Source organism: Pecten maximus, chromosome 16, assembly GCF_902652985.1.
Source record: "Pecten maximus chromosome 16, xPecMax1.1, whole genome shotgun sequence".
NCBI lineage: Eukaryota > Metazoa > Mollusca > Bivalvia > Pectinida > Pectinidae > Pecten > Pecten maximus.
The window spans coordinates 30,226,496-30,244,554 of NC_047030.1; the positions used below are offsets into that span (position 1 = coordinate 30,226,496).

An 18,059-nucleotide genomic window follows, 5' to 3' on the forward strand; every position below is an offset into this window, starting at 1 on the left:
CTGGCATTTTGAGGCAGGTTGATGTCTTTTCACACATAATAACAAAATATGATTTATCATTTGTATGTAGCTGGTTTACATTTTCCCGTCGATTTTGTTTTTCAAATAGGGTCTCATATTGCAAAATAACAAATGTATCTAATTATGAAGAATATTCAATCACAATACCACCTTATTTCAACTGACAATGCTTTTTACCAAAATACCGCTCGTTTAGTCATCGGTAATGTTGTGCTATTGACTTGAGCTTGACAGTTCGCCGATAATAATTAGTTAACAGCAAGTGTCACATATACTAGTATACCGACAATTGTTAATTTACATGGACTAGGTAATGCGGCGGATAATTGTGTTCGAACATACATACCTTTCAGATTGTGCCAAAGTACGTATCCATGATATACGTATATATCAATTGTCACCATTTAAAACGGAATTTATCATTGTCCAATTACAAATGACATCTCCATCACCACTGGTAAAGCATTAAAAAGTATTTATATTCAGGACAAATGTTTGTGGTCAACACTATGGATATTGGCCTACTTATTAAGAGACATAGCCAATATCAGTAGTAAATGCTATTTTTTTTTTATTTCATCATATTCAGAATTGATTATTTCAGACTATCTAGGACGATACGTAATACCATATCAATGTTTTTATTTCAGTTTTCATCTTTTATCCGTTCTAGCATTTGGTAACTATGTATCAATAACATTATTTCATTTTTCATAAAAAATGTAAGATCGATTTGTTAAAAAAGCCTTAAAGATTAAATGTGATATTTAGATTACGAAACGAAAATTGAACAATTCAGCTTCCCTGGGCTCAAAGGATCATCGATAGAGGAGATAAACATGTACACATCGAGGCCAGGGTGTCTGGTTTAACAGGTATTATATGAATGGCTGAGAGTTTCAATTGATCGTGTGGTAATCAAATGGAGATGGGTACAGCTAGCATTGTCAGCTTAATAACACAATAATTTTAAACTTTGATTATTGTTTAAGTTGTTCCTCTATAACTATATGTTTATAAATTGCAACTTTGGAAACAAGTGTCTCGGGCAGTCAAAAAATAATCAAATATATAATGAAATATTTGTGATTTCAATTGATATTGGTAATGAAAAATGGTAAATGCAAACTAACCATACCAGATTATATCGCAAGTTTTGACAGGACAGTTGTAGATATTTCTAATCCGTGTCATATAGTACCACCAATGGAAGGCGCGCTATGCAGGGATGTATGCTTGTGAGCTCTGCCTACATGAATATCGATATTGTCAGTTAGGTTCGGTGTTGAAATGGGATATTGCAATCGACATTTTGAAAATCTCATCAATGGTGGAAAGGCTTAGTGCTTTTTCAGTCTATGCTCTCTGAAATAGAAATTAAGAAAAACACACTACAGATTGTCTGGAAATTTGATTAACAGATGTTCGATTTTGATATGAACGCAGCCATATATTGCACACAGTCTGGCCGAACTCGCCTTCTAACACGAATTTTAGTTGTTTAGAAACATTACGTTTATTCCATTGGAATTAACAGAAATGATGTTTGATCTGCCTTTTGTTCCTACCAATATGTAGCTGTGAGAATTTACATGTTAACAAGGAGAGGCCCGTATATACAACCGCCAGTTCACCATACAGGGCCAAAAATCTTCGTACCGGTATGGTTACAATCGTCTTCACCACAATTCTTCATCTCTACGCTATTCTGCACTTTTTACAAGGTAAGTGGTACCGTGTTCGAACTCCAGTTGTCCTCATACTACCGTACTTTTGGATAGTCTGGATGTGGTTATATTTTGGTTTATTTGGCGCCTGGGGTGAATGAGCTAAAATTAAACACACCAGAATTTCACGAAAAAAAAAATCGTCGGAACAATATCCGGATTATAGCAACCGTGTTTCCGTTCAATTACTACATACCCATTACTAGCTTCCGTGATGTGTGTTGGAACATTGTTGTTGTTGTTTTTTTTTTTTTTATAATAACGCGTCTTATTCATTTTGTTTAACTTTTGTCATTGACTATTTGTTTCATACGATGATGCCCTACTTTGTATTTCTTATGCATTTCCCTACTTTAACCATTAACATTCTGATTAATCCTAGGACAAAATGGATAAATAAACTAATGAATAAAGAACGCAGTTTCCTATTTATTACGTAATGCTTGTTGACATGCCTAGTGGTTCGGTTGTCACTACCTTAACTCTCATTTGAGAATGTGATTTGGATTACACCTAGATTTGATTGACGGGTGTCGTCGTGACCTAGATTTGAATGGCGAGTGTTGTCGCAGAAAACGCTTACTCTCCGGAGCATCTGGATTTAGTTTTCAAAGAACTTTTTCAGGTGTCAGCACAAATATAAATTTTGCCATCGATGATCATTTTTTGTTTTAGATTAAGTTTTCGTTGCGATGTCGGTATTCTTTCTTATATATATACTAGCTTACGGAGTCACGTGGGTGCGAGTCCGCGCAACGTTCTGGATACAAGCGATAACTTATGCATTCTTGTAGGACCGAACGGACTATATTATTATTGTTGTATACCGATTGTTGTTTCAGACTGATATAATTTGTATAATTAAAAAAAGATTGTCTTAGTTCTATGTAATAATCTTTAAAAATATTTCGCCTGATAATATGTTCCAACAGTGATTAGTTGCTTTAAGATTTGAACTATTCTAAAATGAAGATACCTTTTTTTCCGTTGTGTCCTTGTATTTTTTCACCTTTTGAACATTACCAGCTTTGTGCTGTACGTTCCGAAAAACGTACGTAATAGATAAATATTTATCTACTAAATTTGTAACATTAAGGGATGCGAATTCAACGTGATAATAATGATGCAATGATATACAATCGTATGCTAGTTATATATCCATTATCTAGTATTGAATTCATATCTAACTTGTATCTTTGTACAATCCTGCTAAGGGCCTTGTTGCGTAGAGGAACTAGTTTTGTGAAAGGATTGTCCAGAGACAGAATGGCCGGTATCATCTTTGAAGACGCTAACCTTTCTGAACACATGGTCCGATCCTCCTTGCACTTTTTCAAGGGTTTCCATGCATTTTGTTTTTCATTTTTTACTCTCGTTTTATAGATTTTGACTTCTCTTCCGTTTTTGTATACCATGGTAACATTATTTGCTATTCATTTCAGCCCAAACTATCTACATCAGCACCGTCAAACAAAACGGCTGTCCCACCTGTTACACATACACAAAACTCAGTCAGCATTCTTTCCTACTCGGGAACAACACATTTTTCCGCTTCAAAGTCAAAGCCTGCTCTAGTGCCTATGTGGGGTTAATGGAGACCGACTCAGATGAAGAAAATATGTATGAAATAGCCATTGAAGGCGAACAAAATATCGGAGGTGTCGGGATATACGATGGTAAAAGAGGTAACAGCTTGTATGATGTCCCCGTGTCTGGGATTATGGATTGTTACCTTATGAAGGATTTTTATGTGGAATGGACGAACAATTTCATCACGGTTGAAAACTACGTCCCGTTATCGGATACTTGGGTACCAATACTGACATGGAGTAGTGCACAGTTGTACGCTATCAACTTCATAGGTGTGACAACAGGAAGGCACCAAGATGGCGAATGGGAAATAGGTAGGAAAAAATTACACCAGTATCATTGATACTATTATGATGCAATCCTAGATATGAAAATAAGCCTCTTTGTATTGTCAAAAAATAGATAAATAAATAAATAAATAAATAAAAGATAAAAAAATAAATAAAAAAAGTAAAAATAAATAATGATAATTAAAAAAAAAAAAACTAAAAGAAGCACCATTTTATACAAGGATTGTAGAGTGAAAACCACAGAACTTATACTCCCCTAACACTATTACTTGTTGTAGCTGATGTTTGCGGCGATACTAGAATATGAAAAAGTTCCGTTGCCCATTGGTAATAAGTGAGGTAGCGCCAGGCACTCGTCACAATACCCCGAGTTTGAATAAAATAAAAGTGTGCCGTTGAGTTCAGATTTTCCTGCTCAAGCAACATCAGTATTCAATAGGTATCTCACCGTAAATGACATTGATAATGGTGTGATTGCTACAAACGTTTGTTACGATTCTCGAATTGACGCATACCATACTGACGTCCGCGGCCATATTGGCATTACGCTGCCGACTAAACAAAATGTCTGTCATCGCGTGACTTCCAGCATCCAATGGGATGCGTAGCTCTTATCAACATGTGAAAAGTATATTTGTCATGTCAGATACAAGGCAGACGCATTCATGTTCTACGTGTAACTCGTTATGGAGATATCGACAATAATGGGTTGACCTGATGTCTATGTTGATGTGTTAAGTCCTATCAACCTATTGATGCCATTCAATGGCATAATTTACCTATTTCACAGAAATAAACATTGACGGGGCATCTCTCCAGATTTTTTTTATTGGCACCGGTATTTGTAATCTCTTTCGTTTTCGAACCTCTAAGCAGGGAACTTAAGGACTATTTTAAACTTACCTAGTACATGTATGTTGCGTCCAGGGAACATGAACCCATTCCTCACACAGGTTACAGCTCGGTGCTTAAGGCAAGATGGAATGAAGATTCAAGAGAAACACTAGGAGGAAAGAGATGCCCGGTACCCGAATAAGGTCCAAACTTACGAATCGTGTATTTAGGTCAGCGGGTATAATATTTTTGCCCTATACCTTTAGGGACAGTAAGGACCATAGCAGGGATGACGATAGAGAATGATAAGGCATTAGAAACGTAGCACATATAAAATAGTCTGTTTTGAAGCATAATATGCATTTGAAAAACTTTATTGCTTCTCTAAGAAGTGTATTGTAGAAATGCATTGCTTTTGTCGGATAAAAAATAAACATATTTTAACGAAATGTATATAATGACTGTCTGACAAAACAGACATTGGGATGTACATGTAAAAGGAGCCGGTAAGATTTTATGGCATCGCATTCCTCATAAAAGTAGTATGTATAGCATAAAAAATGTATCAAATCAAACAAACACAACACATCACTAAAACAGGAAAACAATTATGAATTTGTTGCTTTACAATATATATTATAATTAGCATTCTTCTTTTACAGGGAATCCCAACATCCCGAGAGTGAATGCGCATCTGGCAGAAACATTTTACACGACAGAAACGATGTCATTTCCTATATACACCGGTACATACTTCCCACTGACAATACATTCTACTGTTAACACCACAGAACATGTACTTTCACCAGTTATCCCCACCTCTTCAAGTTCCTTTATATCCACCGCCCTAAATCCATCAATGTACACTATTTCAAGTCCATTATTTCCCACTGCTTCGAATACATTAACTTATACTCTCTTAAGTCCATTGCTATCTTCAGTTCCAAGTCCATCAATGTACACTATTTCAACTCCATTAATTCCCACTGCTTCGAATACATTAACTTACACTCTCTTAACTCCATTAATTTCTACCGTTCTTAGTCCATCAATGTACACTATTTCAACTCCATTAATTCCTTCTGTTCCAAGTCCATCAATTCCAACTATTTCAAGTCCATTACTTTCCACTGCTTCGAATCCATTAACTCACACTTTCTTAAGTCCATTGCTATCTTCAGTTCCAAGTCCATCAATGTACACTATTTCAACTCCATTAATTTCTTCTGTTCCAAGTCAATCAATGTACACTATTTCAAGTCCATTAATTCCTGCTCCAAGTCCATCAATGCCAATTTCGTCAAGTCAATTAATGGCCACTCCTTCTGGTCCAGCGGTGCACCCTTCGCCTAGTCAATTTACACATACCTCTACAATATCACATACGTCCACTCTTTCTTCTCATTCCTACTATGTATCCATGGCAAGTGATTGCGAGCTGAGTTGTCAGCTTCAAACATGTACCAGTCATCAAAGTATTTCACCGGAGGAAATGAACGAGAAGTTGGAGTCCTTGAGAAAGGAACTAGTGGTGGAAAAATCGACAACAAATAAGCACATGAGAACATTGATATCGGCACCAGACGACAGAACCAGCGCGGCCCAAATAGGATATGTTGGAGCTCTGATCCTCTCATCTGTTGGAATCGCCATTGTTATCATGGATATTCCAAGTTTGGTGATGTATTTCAAACAATTCAAGACTAAAGTCAAACATCCCAGAATAGAACTCTGACAATTTAAGTATTGCTTTTTTGTAGCATAGACAACATTAAGTATTACATTTACATAGCAGAAGTAGTATAATATCTGTTGTTCATGAAAATAATATTATAGATATAATGTAGCTTCTGTTAAATTGTTACAAATTTGTAAGCCGAGATAATTAATGTTTTGTGGACAGTGGTATATATATTCTTTGTATTTAATTAGTCGTAGATAAGACTTACGATTGGTATCGAGAATGGGTTGTACTATCCTTTACGAACTATGTAAGTATGTAGGTCGAGGCTATATACATGTAGCACGTGATTTCGGATAACTTACGAAAAGGGACAATTCTGGTCATTATTGTTATTATCATTTTTTGATCCTAGCGGAATATCGAAAATAAATATTATTGAATATAAAATGTAGCAGAAACATTACCTGTTAACCCAGGGCTTCTTACGAAGCGACTACGGTAATCACACCTGGCCGTATATGCCCAGGGCTATTGAAACAATTCTCTCATTGAATCCTATTGTAACACCGTCATGCTTGACCGCAGACACCTTACTGGCTTCCAAACAGGTTTTGCTGGTGAGGTACTGCATTGGGTATTTAGCGAAACTGAAACACGTTGTTATGTAAGATTCCATTGAAAATGTATACTGTACCCGCAGTGGACCCCAGGTTACCTTGCACTTTTACAACCCAAGGACATACATTGTACCATCTGTGTATTTCACCTATCAGAGACATATATAGATATATGTCTCTGCACCTATACATTGCCCAATATTAGCAAATCCAACGGCAAAACATATTTCCTTAAAAAAAATCCAGAGCCATTTCTGGAACTAGCATCATTATAAAAATAAAATAAGTTGTTTATCCATTTGTCTGAAAGGTACTGCTATCAATATTTTACCTGAGTATTGATTATAAATACCAAAAAATCATTGACACATGTACCAACCCCCTCTGTAGTGGTCTGTTGTTACATAGGGTAGGTGAGTTTGCAACACTGAAAGTTAAAATCTAATATTTATTTTTAGAATTCAACCATAGGAGTACCTTTGTGAATGTCATATGGTTAACCACGGAAAAGTATAATTTCTTACCTGTTACCTGTTTTGAGATGGATTTTTTAAAAAAGTTTCTACTTATTCTCGCTGTAAACCAATCAACAATTTGATTTATTAGGAAGAGTTGATAGGCCTTTGTGACTACAAAGTGTTCCATTTTCAACAGAAACACAGATAAAACCATAGCTAATCTCGCAAACACCCTGGTGTTTGTACAAACTATTTCAATAGCAAATAATACTTACTGGAAGTCTGGTCATGAACCTTAACTACAAAGACTGCACATACATTGCCCTGAGCCCAACATATATTAACCAGGACGTGGAAACCACGTGTCAGGACGTGGAAACCACGTGTCAGTATCGGTAAATATATCATCAGATTTATATACTGATACAGGGATGTGTCAAGGTTGGGTCCTTGACGTTCCTCTCTTTGACAATGTATTCCTCTCACGTGAGATATATTGTTGCAGAGTGGTCGGATAGCGCAGTCACTATTATGGAATGGAAAGATGATGATTACAATCATAAACAAAAACAAATCAACAAATAAAATAACATGCAATTCATTTGTGCTGCTTGGACGCTAACATATCAGTTTTGAATCGTTTTAACAGTGAGAATGAGAAGTAACAGTTCCATTATTGAGCAGCTTTGAGTTAGGATTACGATTTCGGTATTCACTGTTTCTGATTGGCACTATGTTATGTATCCTAATACTGTTACAAAGACGCATTTCATATCCTATATATAACCAACAAAAAAAATCGTCGTATTTATTTTGAAAAGCACCAATTATATTGCATTCAGATATATTTTTTCTTTTCAATATTCAATGTGGAATTGACCCAGTCAAAAGATAAATCTATAATTTTATAAAGAATCTTATTTTTCCAAAATCCTCAATATCGTTATTTTTCAACATTCACATTGGTTTATAAGAGCTTTACTACATTTAGTATCTTTTTACTTTATGTTATGCTTTCAATTTATGTAATGAATAAGAATTTTATTCTTTAACGTAATTGAGATGTAATGCTATTTCAAATTTAAACTTTGTCTTAAAAGAGGAGATTCCAATTGATTTAGCTATTTCTTCATTATTTTTACATTTAGGTATTTGAAGATATTTAAACAAATATATGAACTACTGAATAAGGAGATATACAATACATGACATCTATAAAGTGTAATGTAATACATGTATACTGAATTACTTAATTCGTAAACATTTTAATCATTTTGACTTTGATAAAAAACACATACTTGTATAATAACAGATATAAAAAACAATTTTAGAATGACGGATATACAACATCGCCATGAAAATCTATAAATATTAATTTTGTTAATCTTACTCAGGTGTGAAGTACATCATTATAGTCATTTACATACCATTTTGTTGATTAAAAATGTTTTAATGTTTAATTTTGAAAATATCAACCCTCTTATTTTCGTGTGTAACTCATCGACATTTGCAAGTAGATAATGACAAAATAGAAAATCACAGACAATTAAAAGACCCGGTTCATAGTTAGAACCGTTTTCGTTTTATACTATCTGAAGTAATTATTTTTGTGAGAAAGATTCTTTGTAGCTTTCTATCCCATGTACGTTTTTAAAATTCTGTACCGATATTTATCCAGAAATCCTTTAAAAAAACAACAATTGTTATCTACTTTTGTCCTAAAACCTACCACGATGGCTAAAACTACTACAATAAATAAATAAATACGGAGATGAGGGATCGCCCTGATGACAACCCCACATAAGGTTGATAAATGACTTTGATCTATTGCTGCTATATATTCACAATAACATTGTTTACCCATTTTCTAGAATTGCTTTCAAAATTGAGAAAATGTTTAATTGCATGACAAGGGAATTGAATGTTTTTAATGAATTCTAAAGAACGAATCGATAAAGAAACAGACATTTTTTAAATGTTTTTTTTTAAATTGTAAGACAGCTAATTTATTAGCTCGAATTTATAGATTATATATTTCAAAAGAAGATCATGGCATCATAATATTGCGTTTCATTGATATTAACACAATCAGTAATAAATATAACAAAGTTTCGGAAAAAAAGGTTTTTTTTATACAAAATCAAGAATGATTGACCAAAGCAATTTACCAGTTGTTTATAGTGAACCTGCGATGTCAATAATTGTATCATCGTATGTAAGCAACATAATAATTAATATCGACATACACTTTAGTTGGAAAATCATTCTGCAGATATTTTTTCATAACTAAGAATATCTATGTCCCCCAAACAAAGTTTTGATTGGTCAACATTTAGATATTGTTTGACTTCGATGAAAATTGGCATATAAGGGAATTAGGGGATTGCAAATACATTTACATGGGTTTTGTTGTCAAATCATCCAAACAGATGCTTCTGATTGGTCGAAACTTAGATATTGTTCGATATCGATGAAAATTGGTGTATATGGGTATTAAGGAGACTGAATATAACCGCATGGGTTTCGTTGTCATAGCAAACCACTCGAGGCTGCTGATTGGATGAATACAAATGTATGTTCATTGATCGAGTTTGGTGAAAGTTGGTATAGGGGTGTAGTATAACATTTAAACACTATTGCAATGTCAACTTTCTTCATTTACGACGGCAGGGGGACATTATGTAACAATCCCCGTTACATTAAGCACTATGTTTTTTATATGACTATCCATATTTCTATAAAATGAATTACACAATTTATTTATAGTTTATAATTGTTTTTTTAACAGCGTTTTCGTACTTTTCGTACACGGTGTTTAAATAGACACAAATTCATACGCACAGGCAATATAAGTCACCAAAATGTTACAGGCAAGTTTTTTGTTACGTGTAACCTCCCCACAGCACGGATAGAATATGATTTTCTTTTCTCGAACGTATTTTCACAAAATTGGTTTAGGAATATCTTTAAAGGTGCTACACCTTCGACAGATAGTATTTTAATCATTTAAAAACACGAATAGACTCGTATGTATTTTTCTTCAGGAATAAAAGTTACACAATTGACATTATTACCACCCTCGGAAAGTTTCATCTGCCAATTTATCTTTAAAATTATAAAATTAAAAAAAAAGAAATTAATTGCGTCCCGAAGAAATTCCATTTCGCTCCGCCTCCATATTGAATGAAATACTGATTGCGCATGCGCTGAAAACAGAAAGTAGGAACCACATGGCGAAGCGAGGAAGGCAACATGTGTTAGCCTAACATCTCCAGAAAGAAGGAGGATAAATTAGATTATGAAAAGAGAACGAAGAAAGGGAAGAATTTCAATCGGAGACTGCACAGACCGGTGGCATTATAAACGACAATGGAATCGGAACTCATGCGGAAATAACACAGTTGAGTTTTTGTTGGAGAGGCAAGTGTGTAACGTACACACATAGTGTAACACGTAGTGTAACGTTCGGTCTGTTGTCATCTTTACTGAAAACTGTAAGCATATGTCATATGATGCGATTGAATCAATGGTTAAGATTTCTTTTGTGATATGTAGTGATTGTAGATTAACTAATTATAGTTCACCAGCTTAATTTTTTTGATAAATCACACCTATATCAATCCAGCGAAATGGGGCAGAAGGGGTAAAGCTATGAAAGCGTTCGTGGGTGACAACAGGCACAGGATCGTGATTTTTCGCAACGGATAATATTGAAATGTTTATTTAGTTTTTATTTGCTATTTGCATTAAAACCTCGCAATTTAAAGTTGTAGTTAAGTTAGGAAACAAGCAATATATATATATAGTTGTCCCAGCTGAATAAAAATAAGTCCACCTTATTTGTTTTCTTCTGTATGTAAATCTCATCCCAGAATGCATTACGATCAATGTCAAGTGTATGCAAAGTAGATTATAATGTTCAAAAGTTCGAATCTTCTTGGCTTCATTCCGACAATGTTTGACATTATAAAAAAAAAATTCATTTGTAGTTCTTAAATAGGCATATATGTGTGGACTAAATGTCATTTATTGTCAAAATAATAACAATTTATTACACTCTGTCGGAGGTGAAGCATCTTTAATAGTAAAAAAAAAAAAAAAATAGAAAATGAAAATTGTTGGACTGTTAATAATCTATATGGCTATTAAAACTACCCCCAAAGTCACAACGGCTAGTAAACACTGAATGCCTGCTGTTAATTCTGTCACTATTTTCTTAATTTGAATACACTGTGATATAAGTGTATCCGTTAGAAAGTCGTAGATGTTGATGACGTCATCCTTAAGTACAATTATAGATTACCCAGCCAGACAATGAACAGACTATATATCTGTCGTGTATTAACTAATACAACAGCCCGGGTATTGTTAACAGGCGCTGGTTTAATATAGGTCAATATATTTCACAATACATCAGTTGTTAGGACAGATAAATTGATAACTTGAATGTAATAAACCGGAAAAAAAACTATGGATTTGGTTTCGGGACTATTCACGAACAATTGAGTTTATTTTTCTCACGTCCAGTCCGATTAACAGATAACAGGTATGACGGATGTGTCATATTGTTTATAGTTGTACTTTGACAATAAAACGTCAGTAATGTGTTGGAATAACATTTGTTTTGACTGATTTTTTTTACCTATTCCATAAATTAATGTTTTTGTCAAGTTCTCGGTCTGTGAGTACATATTGTAGGTTTAATTTTCAGGAGTTAGTTACAATAATGAGTTATTTAACTATGGCACCATTGTTGAGGAAATCAACATACATGTATTAGTCCTCTTTTATATACTGCTAACTATTGTGTAACGCGCTGAAGTTTTAACGCATGGTTTAATTGGATCTATACTAAGAATGAAGATGACTGGATTATCAATTAGGGAGGAAGGTGATATGAAAATATATACATGTACTGCTGAGAAGAAATGTAACTGTAATTTCTACTGAATAGGACTTTTCTACTGGGAATGAATTTCATTTGGGTAATTATTCATAATGAAGGTGACAGGATTATTTACTTATAATGAAGATTGCTTGATTATCTACTGGGAATGAGGGTGGCTGGACTTTCTCCCACTATTAAAAAATTGCCTACTACCGTTTTGCCTTGACCAATTGGAGATTGTTTTGTGCCCCCAAACCCCTACCCCAAAAGACATATGTACGTCAATAGGTTAAGCATCAAATTAGATTAACAATATATGTTATTATATTTTTGTTGTTATCAGACTGATAATTATTTGAAAAACTGGATGAATAAGATAATAATGGATATGACTAATAGAATCGTTTCCTGTCTTGGGGATGTGACAAAATATCTCAACCCGAGGCGGAATTCATGAATGTCCAACCCGAGGCTTGCTGAGATGTTTTTGTCGCACACCCTTAGTAGGGAGTGATTATTTTCTCCAACAACTATAAATAATTAAATATCCCATCGGTGATCAAGATCTGTTTGTAAACAAATGCACATGGTCGGCGCATGAATATCCTCATTCGTAGAAATTCCATCACAACCCTAGTTTTGCATACCAATATCATTACACAAGAAAACATAGATCTTAAATTAATCCACAATATTTATTCAAACAACCACCAAAATAAGGTATCAGTGATACTATTCTGATGTTACCAACAGCTCATCTCGTCATTTCATGAAACTGTGTGTCTCTTATGCATATCTAACATTAAATAAGACCGCGCGAACTATAGTGACGTCATTCATTCATCAATCGACAGGCCTAGTGTCACTCGTTCCATCGCCTTAAGAATCTGAGTAGATCGCGCTCGGTCGCTTTGGAATTCAATTTGAAGTGTGATTATGGATGTGGATTTTCATATTAAAACTTCTACCACTGATTGTGGACCCATAAAACACAGATTTTGTGAAATCCTAGGAGTGGAGCACAAGGAAATGCTGTTGTGTGATTTCTTCACTTGTGATAGCTCCATGATATCGCGATCACCATCATGGAAGGTAGATGTACTTTTGACGACGTCTTGTTTTCGCTCCCTCGCTCCTTCGTCATCGTGTTTTCGCTCTTCCGTCATCGTGTTTTCGCTCCTTCGCGTTTTCGCTCCTTCGCGTTTAGGTCGGAGGAGCGAAGGAGCTACATGTATATTGGAAATTTGGTCCTAACGGAACACCATATATATCCTATATATTTATTTATTACATAACGCGTTTGACTTTCTTAACTATACGAACATAAGTCATATTTTGAATTATTGCACGGTCACGTGCGAACTATTGAACACCTGTGACTTTTTGGAATTTGGTCACGTGCGAACCATTGAACACCTGTGACGTTTCGGAATTAATCCTACCCGTTCAAGGGTCTAAGTCACTCAGATGTCAACATTACCAGATGACACTGACTTCTAGGCCTACAGGAAAGTCGAGATTTCAGCGACTCTAATAGTGTTTTAGTGATTATGTGACAAAACAAGTATATCAATAAAACTTCGGTCAATTACCAGTACCTCGTGTCAAATATTCTGGACTATTGCACAGACAACCATGATACATTTGTATAATATATTTATCATAGGGATGTAAGAAGCTTGTTTGTGTATTTTCGCTTGCTTTACTATAAGCAGACGAGGAATTGAAAACAAAAAGTAGTTCTGGAAGTACTTCCGGTTTAGAAGGTTAGCGTTGGCAATCTGTCATACCATAGGGGTTAATATTGAAATCTCTCACGCCTTAAACGGGAGATAAATCGGTGAACTGTGGAAGAATTGATGATTGAGGTGGTTAGATTATCCACTGAGAATGAAGGAGACTGAATTATAAATACATGAACCTCCAGGTAGGAAATTTTATCGCGGAACAACAATCTGCGAAAATAAATCGCTGCGATAGAAAACGATCAAGCCTAGCTATTTTTTTTTGGTTTGGTTTGTTTTTGTTAAACGTCCTATTAAGAGCCTAGCTATTTTTTTGGTTTGGTTTGTTTTTGTTTAACGTCCTATTAAGAGCCTAGCTAACATTACTGTATACAACATTGTTGTTGTAGCACAATCTACATACTGTATTTGCCCTGGTTTCTTGTCTTGGACAAAGTAACGGGGACCTGTAAAGTGCGAAACGAAAGCAAAACGAAACGAAACGAAATCAAACGAAACGAAATCAAACGAAACGAAATCGAACGAAACGAAACGAAACGAAATCAAACGAAACGAAAAATGAAAACATTGAAAAAAAAAAAAAAAAAATTTACAAAGGCCTAATGTCCCATTCTCGTTTGATTTCGTTTCGTTTCGTTTCGTTTGATTTCGTTTCGTTTCGTTTGATTTCGTTTCGTTTCGTTTGATTTCGTTTCGTTTCGTTTTGCTTTCATTTCGCACTTTACATGTACCCCAAGGTAACATCCCGCCACATAAAGAAACATTTCCATTCACACCTGGTGGTCCAGTCATAGACGACAGCAGCTCCGATTATTTCTTGACATTACCTGACAATTCCATTTATGACATATTGACAGCGAAACATACATCAAACACGGTTCCATTTTCAAAAATCAATTTAACTTGCATGTCAAGCTTGTCAACTTCAATATTGCTTCCTGTAAAATAAACAAGATCTTATCATCTATTGCATTAAATGTCAACACTCATTTCCTTTTTTAACTTTTCTTTTACGTGGTTGAACCAGTCTTCCCTTAGATGTTAATGGATGTGATTAACTTCAACTCAAACGGAGTAGCAAATGCCGTGCCCTCATAAACGAACCAACCGGTGTATACACAAATAAGCCAACCGGTGTATACACAAATAAACCAACCGGTGTATACACAAATAAACCAACCGGTGTATACACAAATAAACCAACCAGACCTAGGCTATACATTTTTAGTCAGTACTCAAAGTACCATTGTTTTTGTTTGATATTTTTCGGCATAGCCGTATAATATTCTTTTGGTCCAGGATATAAGAGAGAGCCTGTGTCCATGGGTGATTCAAAAGTTCCCTACATTACCACGTGTACGCACTAGTACACACCCAATAATTTCCATCACAAGAAACTTCACATTTAAACACTTGCATATTAACTGGATTTATTTAATAGTCGTGGCCGTATGAAGTCAGATCTGTTGCATCAACGTTTACAATGATGCATTCTGCATACAATACTGACGTAGCCGTTAACCATTCATATTGGCTCGAACGGTAAATATTAAATACCTCTCAGAAGATTACCGACGCTAATTATCGGAATTAAAAAAATCAAAATAATCTAGTTAATGAAACGTTGCCAAAGTCGATATATTTGTTATATCATCACAACGTTCCGTCATACATAACTGTCAATGTCTTTTTTTAATCAAACACTCCAATATCGTGAAATGATATCAATATTCCAGAAGATTCCCGTAATTAATTAAATATAAATATCCCCACCTGGAGCTTATGTAAATATTGAAATGGAATTGAGAAACTAATATCATTTATTTTGAATTTGCAATGCTTCGATGTTGAACAGGGTAATTTCTCCAACTAATTATGAAAATGTAATTGAAAGACAAGACCGATTTTAATTAATGGGTTTATCAATGACTTCATTGTACGAGCAGGCTGTTGTGATGGAGTTATGCGAGGGAGTGAAATCAAATGTTTTACTTAAAACACTTGTAGTTTTAGATTAATGTAGTGTAGTTATCAAGCCTGATAGAATAAACTAAACCGTGCGATCTTATACGGACTCCCAATGATATTAGTTTGTTTTTTGTGTTCATCGCCCTTTAAACAGCCAGGGTCATGCTGAAAAAGTATGGCAAGCCAAGTTGTCATTTATTCACGGAGCAACGTTGATCCAGGATTTAACCATGTGAGATATCTTATATCTTTTATGAGATATCTTTTATACTTTATAAGATATTTCATAAAGTAAAGTATATAAGATAAATTTTAAAAGATATATGATATCTTATATATTAAAGAAGATATCTTATATATCTTATATTTCATATACGATATCTTATAAAGACAAGTTTATAAGATATCTTATAAAAGATATTATATAAGATATCTTGTAAACATATAAGATATCTTATATAATTTGTTAAAATACTCGATCAACATTGCTCCGCGAATAAATGACAACTTGGCTTGCCATAAAAAGCATAGTGGATATTTCGTTCTCTCGACACGTAAAAGCGAAAAAGCGCCATTCTATACCATACCTTTGCGACAAAGAACTTAAACAGCGAGTCGACAACGAGAGAAAGTGAAGGATATATTTCACCAAACGAAAGCTGAATGCCAAGCAAAACATCAGATGTCTCGTTAAGAGAACACAACTTCCTCGCTTGGTTGTTTTTGTTGAACGTCTTTCCAACAGGACCCCAATCTGTTCATATTTTACAAATTCCGATAATATGGTGGTCACATAGGGTCAAGAGCACGTGCCAGTGCACCATGCTTTAAAAAGTTCTTCCGATCAATTATGCTGACACCAGGATTGACCATTTGTTCCCCTGGGTAGCCATAGTGGTGAGCGCTTCGATAATGAAGCATTTTCCGTCAAAACATTACCAAATTATTGTAATTTTTAAAGGAATTAACGACTCTTAATGTGTATTGTCAATTCATGCTAAACATAGAAAAGCACAAAAGTTGTCGGTAACTCGAAGTATCACAAACATGAAAGTAAGGTATAACAAGAAATATAAAACGATAAACGGCATAGTTTTAATGATGGTGGTTATAATGTAAAACTGATGGTGAAATAAATTAACGCACTAATGCGTTTCAGCACGGATAAAACAATTATATCAATTAAATTTGAATCATTTTTGGTGATAATAAGACTGCATTTGAATCAGGAATATGGTTTTATTAATGTGTCATTTGAAAAGATACATCCACGTATTCAGCTTGCATTCAATCTTAACTTTGTTTCGTTTTTATCTACATATCTGTATTTTGCATTTACCGCTACATTGACCAATCACATACTTCATCTTGACCAGTAACGCCACCTGTCGCGTCATATCCGGGGCAAAACGAATATTATACGGCTATGCCGTCCGAAAATGTCTGAAGAACATAAATGCCTCCGCTGCCACTTCACACAGAAACACAGTTTGGTGAGGATCACATCAGCAGTTCCTGAGATTAGCTAGCTAATTGCATCGGGACGTACATGAGAAACAGCGCCACATTTCATGGCGGGGGCATATGAATACAAAAACAAAACGTCTCGACAATGGCGACTCGCTAGCGATTTCTATCGATTGTTAGATGCTTGAGACAAACAGGAAATGTTATTTTGAAATACGAAACTAACTGAATTTCGGCTGAATACACATAGATAATGATATGGACATTTTTACTGGAGAGTATATATTTCATCAGAGGCATCATTACCCGCTCACTAAGTTGACTCGTGAATGTAAAGGGTTATATAATATCTGAAGTAGGCGATGCTAACGTCACGGGAACGAATATTTATTGATATATGAAACTAAAGCTCTTTTAAAGTTAATGTTCAATACAAAATATACCGATGTTTGTTGATATAAACTATTTTGGCCTTTTAATCGGACCGTGTGGGGTGATTTTGTTAATGCATGTACCGAACGTAATTACAGTTCGTATTGATTAAACATTTCATCTAGTTTAAAATCAATTGATCATATCTCTGTTTACGCGATGCCAAATGGGACCGACTTTTCCCGCATTGTCTTGTAATTGGTAATATAACGTAACAATAGAATTCTGTTAATTCTACACATCCGTCAATCTTCCTATTGTCTAAATAAGTCTGATGAGTCTTTTGTCACTATTATCAAATATGTATTTATATTCAGTCTTAGGGGCCGCGGTGGCCG

General features: G+C 34.8%; 1 protein-coding gene across 1 annotated transcript; it reads left to right on the top strand.

The window, feature by feature from the left end:
- The first annotated feature begins 1,288 nt into the window (after positions 1 to 1,288).
- Positions 1,289 to 5,815, top strand: LOC117344748. Its single transcript, XM_033907576.1, has 4 exons — positions 1,289 to 1,745; positions 3,191 to 3,652; positions 5,125 to 5,419; positions 5,644 to 5,815. The coding sequence occupies exons 1-4, from the start codon at positions 1,685 to 1,687 to the stop codon at positions 5,813 to 5,815; spliced, it is 990 nt and encodes a 329-aa protein (XP_033763467.1). The 5' UTR covers positions 1,289 to 1,684.
- Positions 5,816 to 18,059: the final 12,244 nt, after the last annotated feature.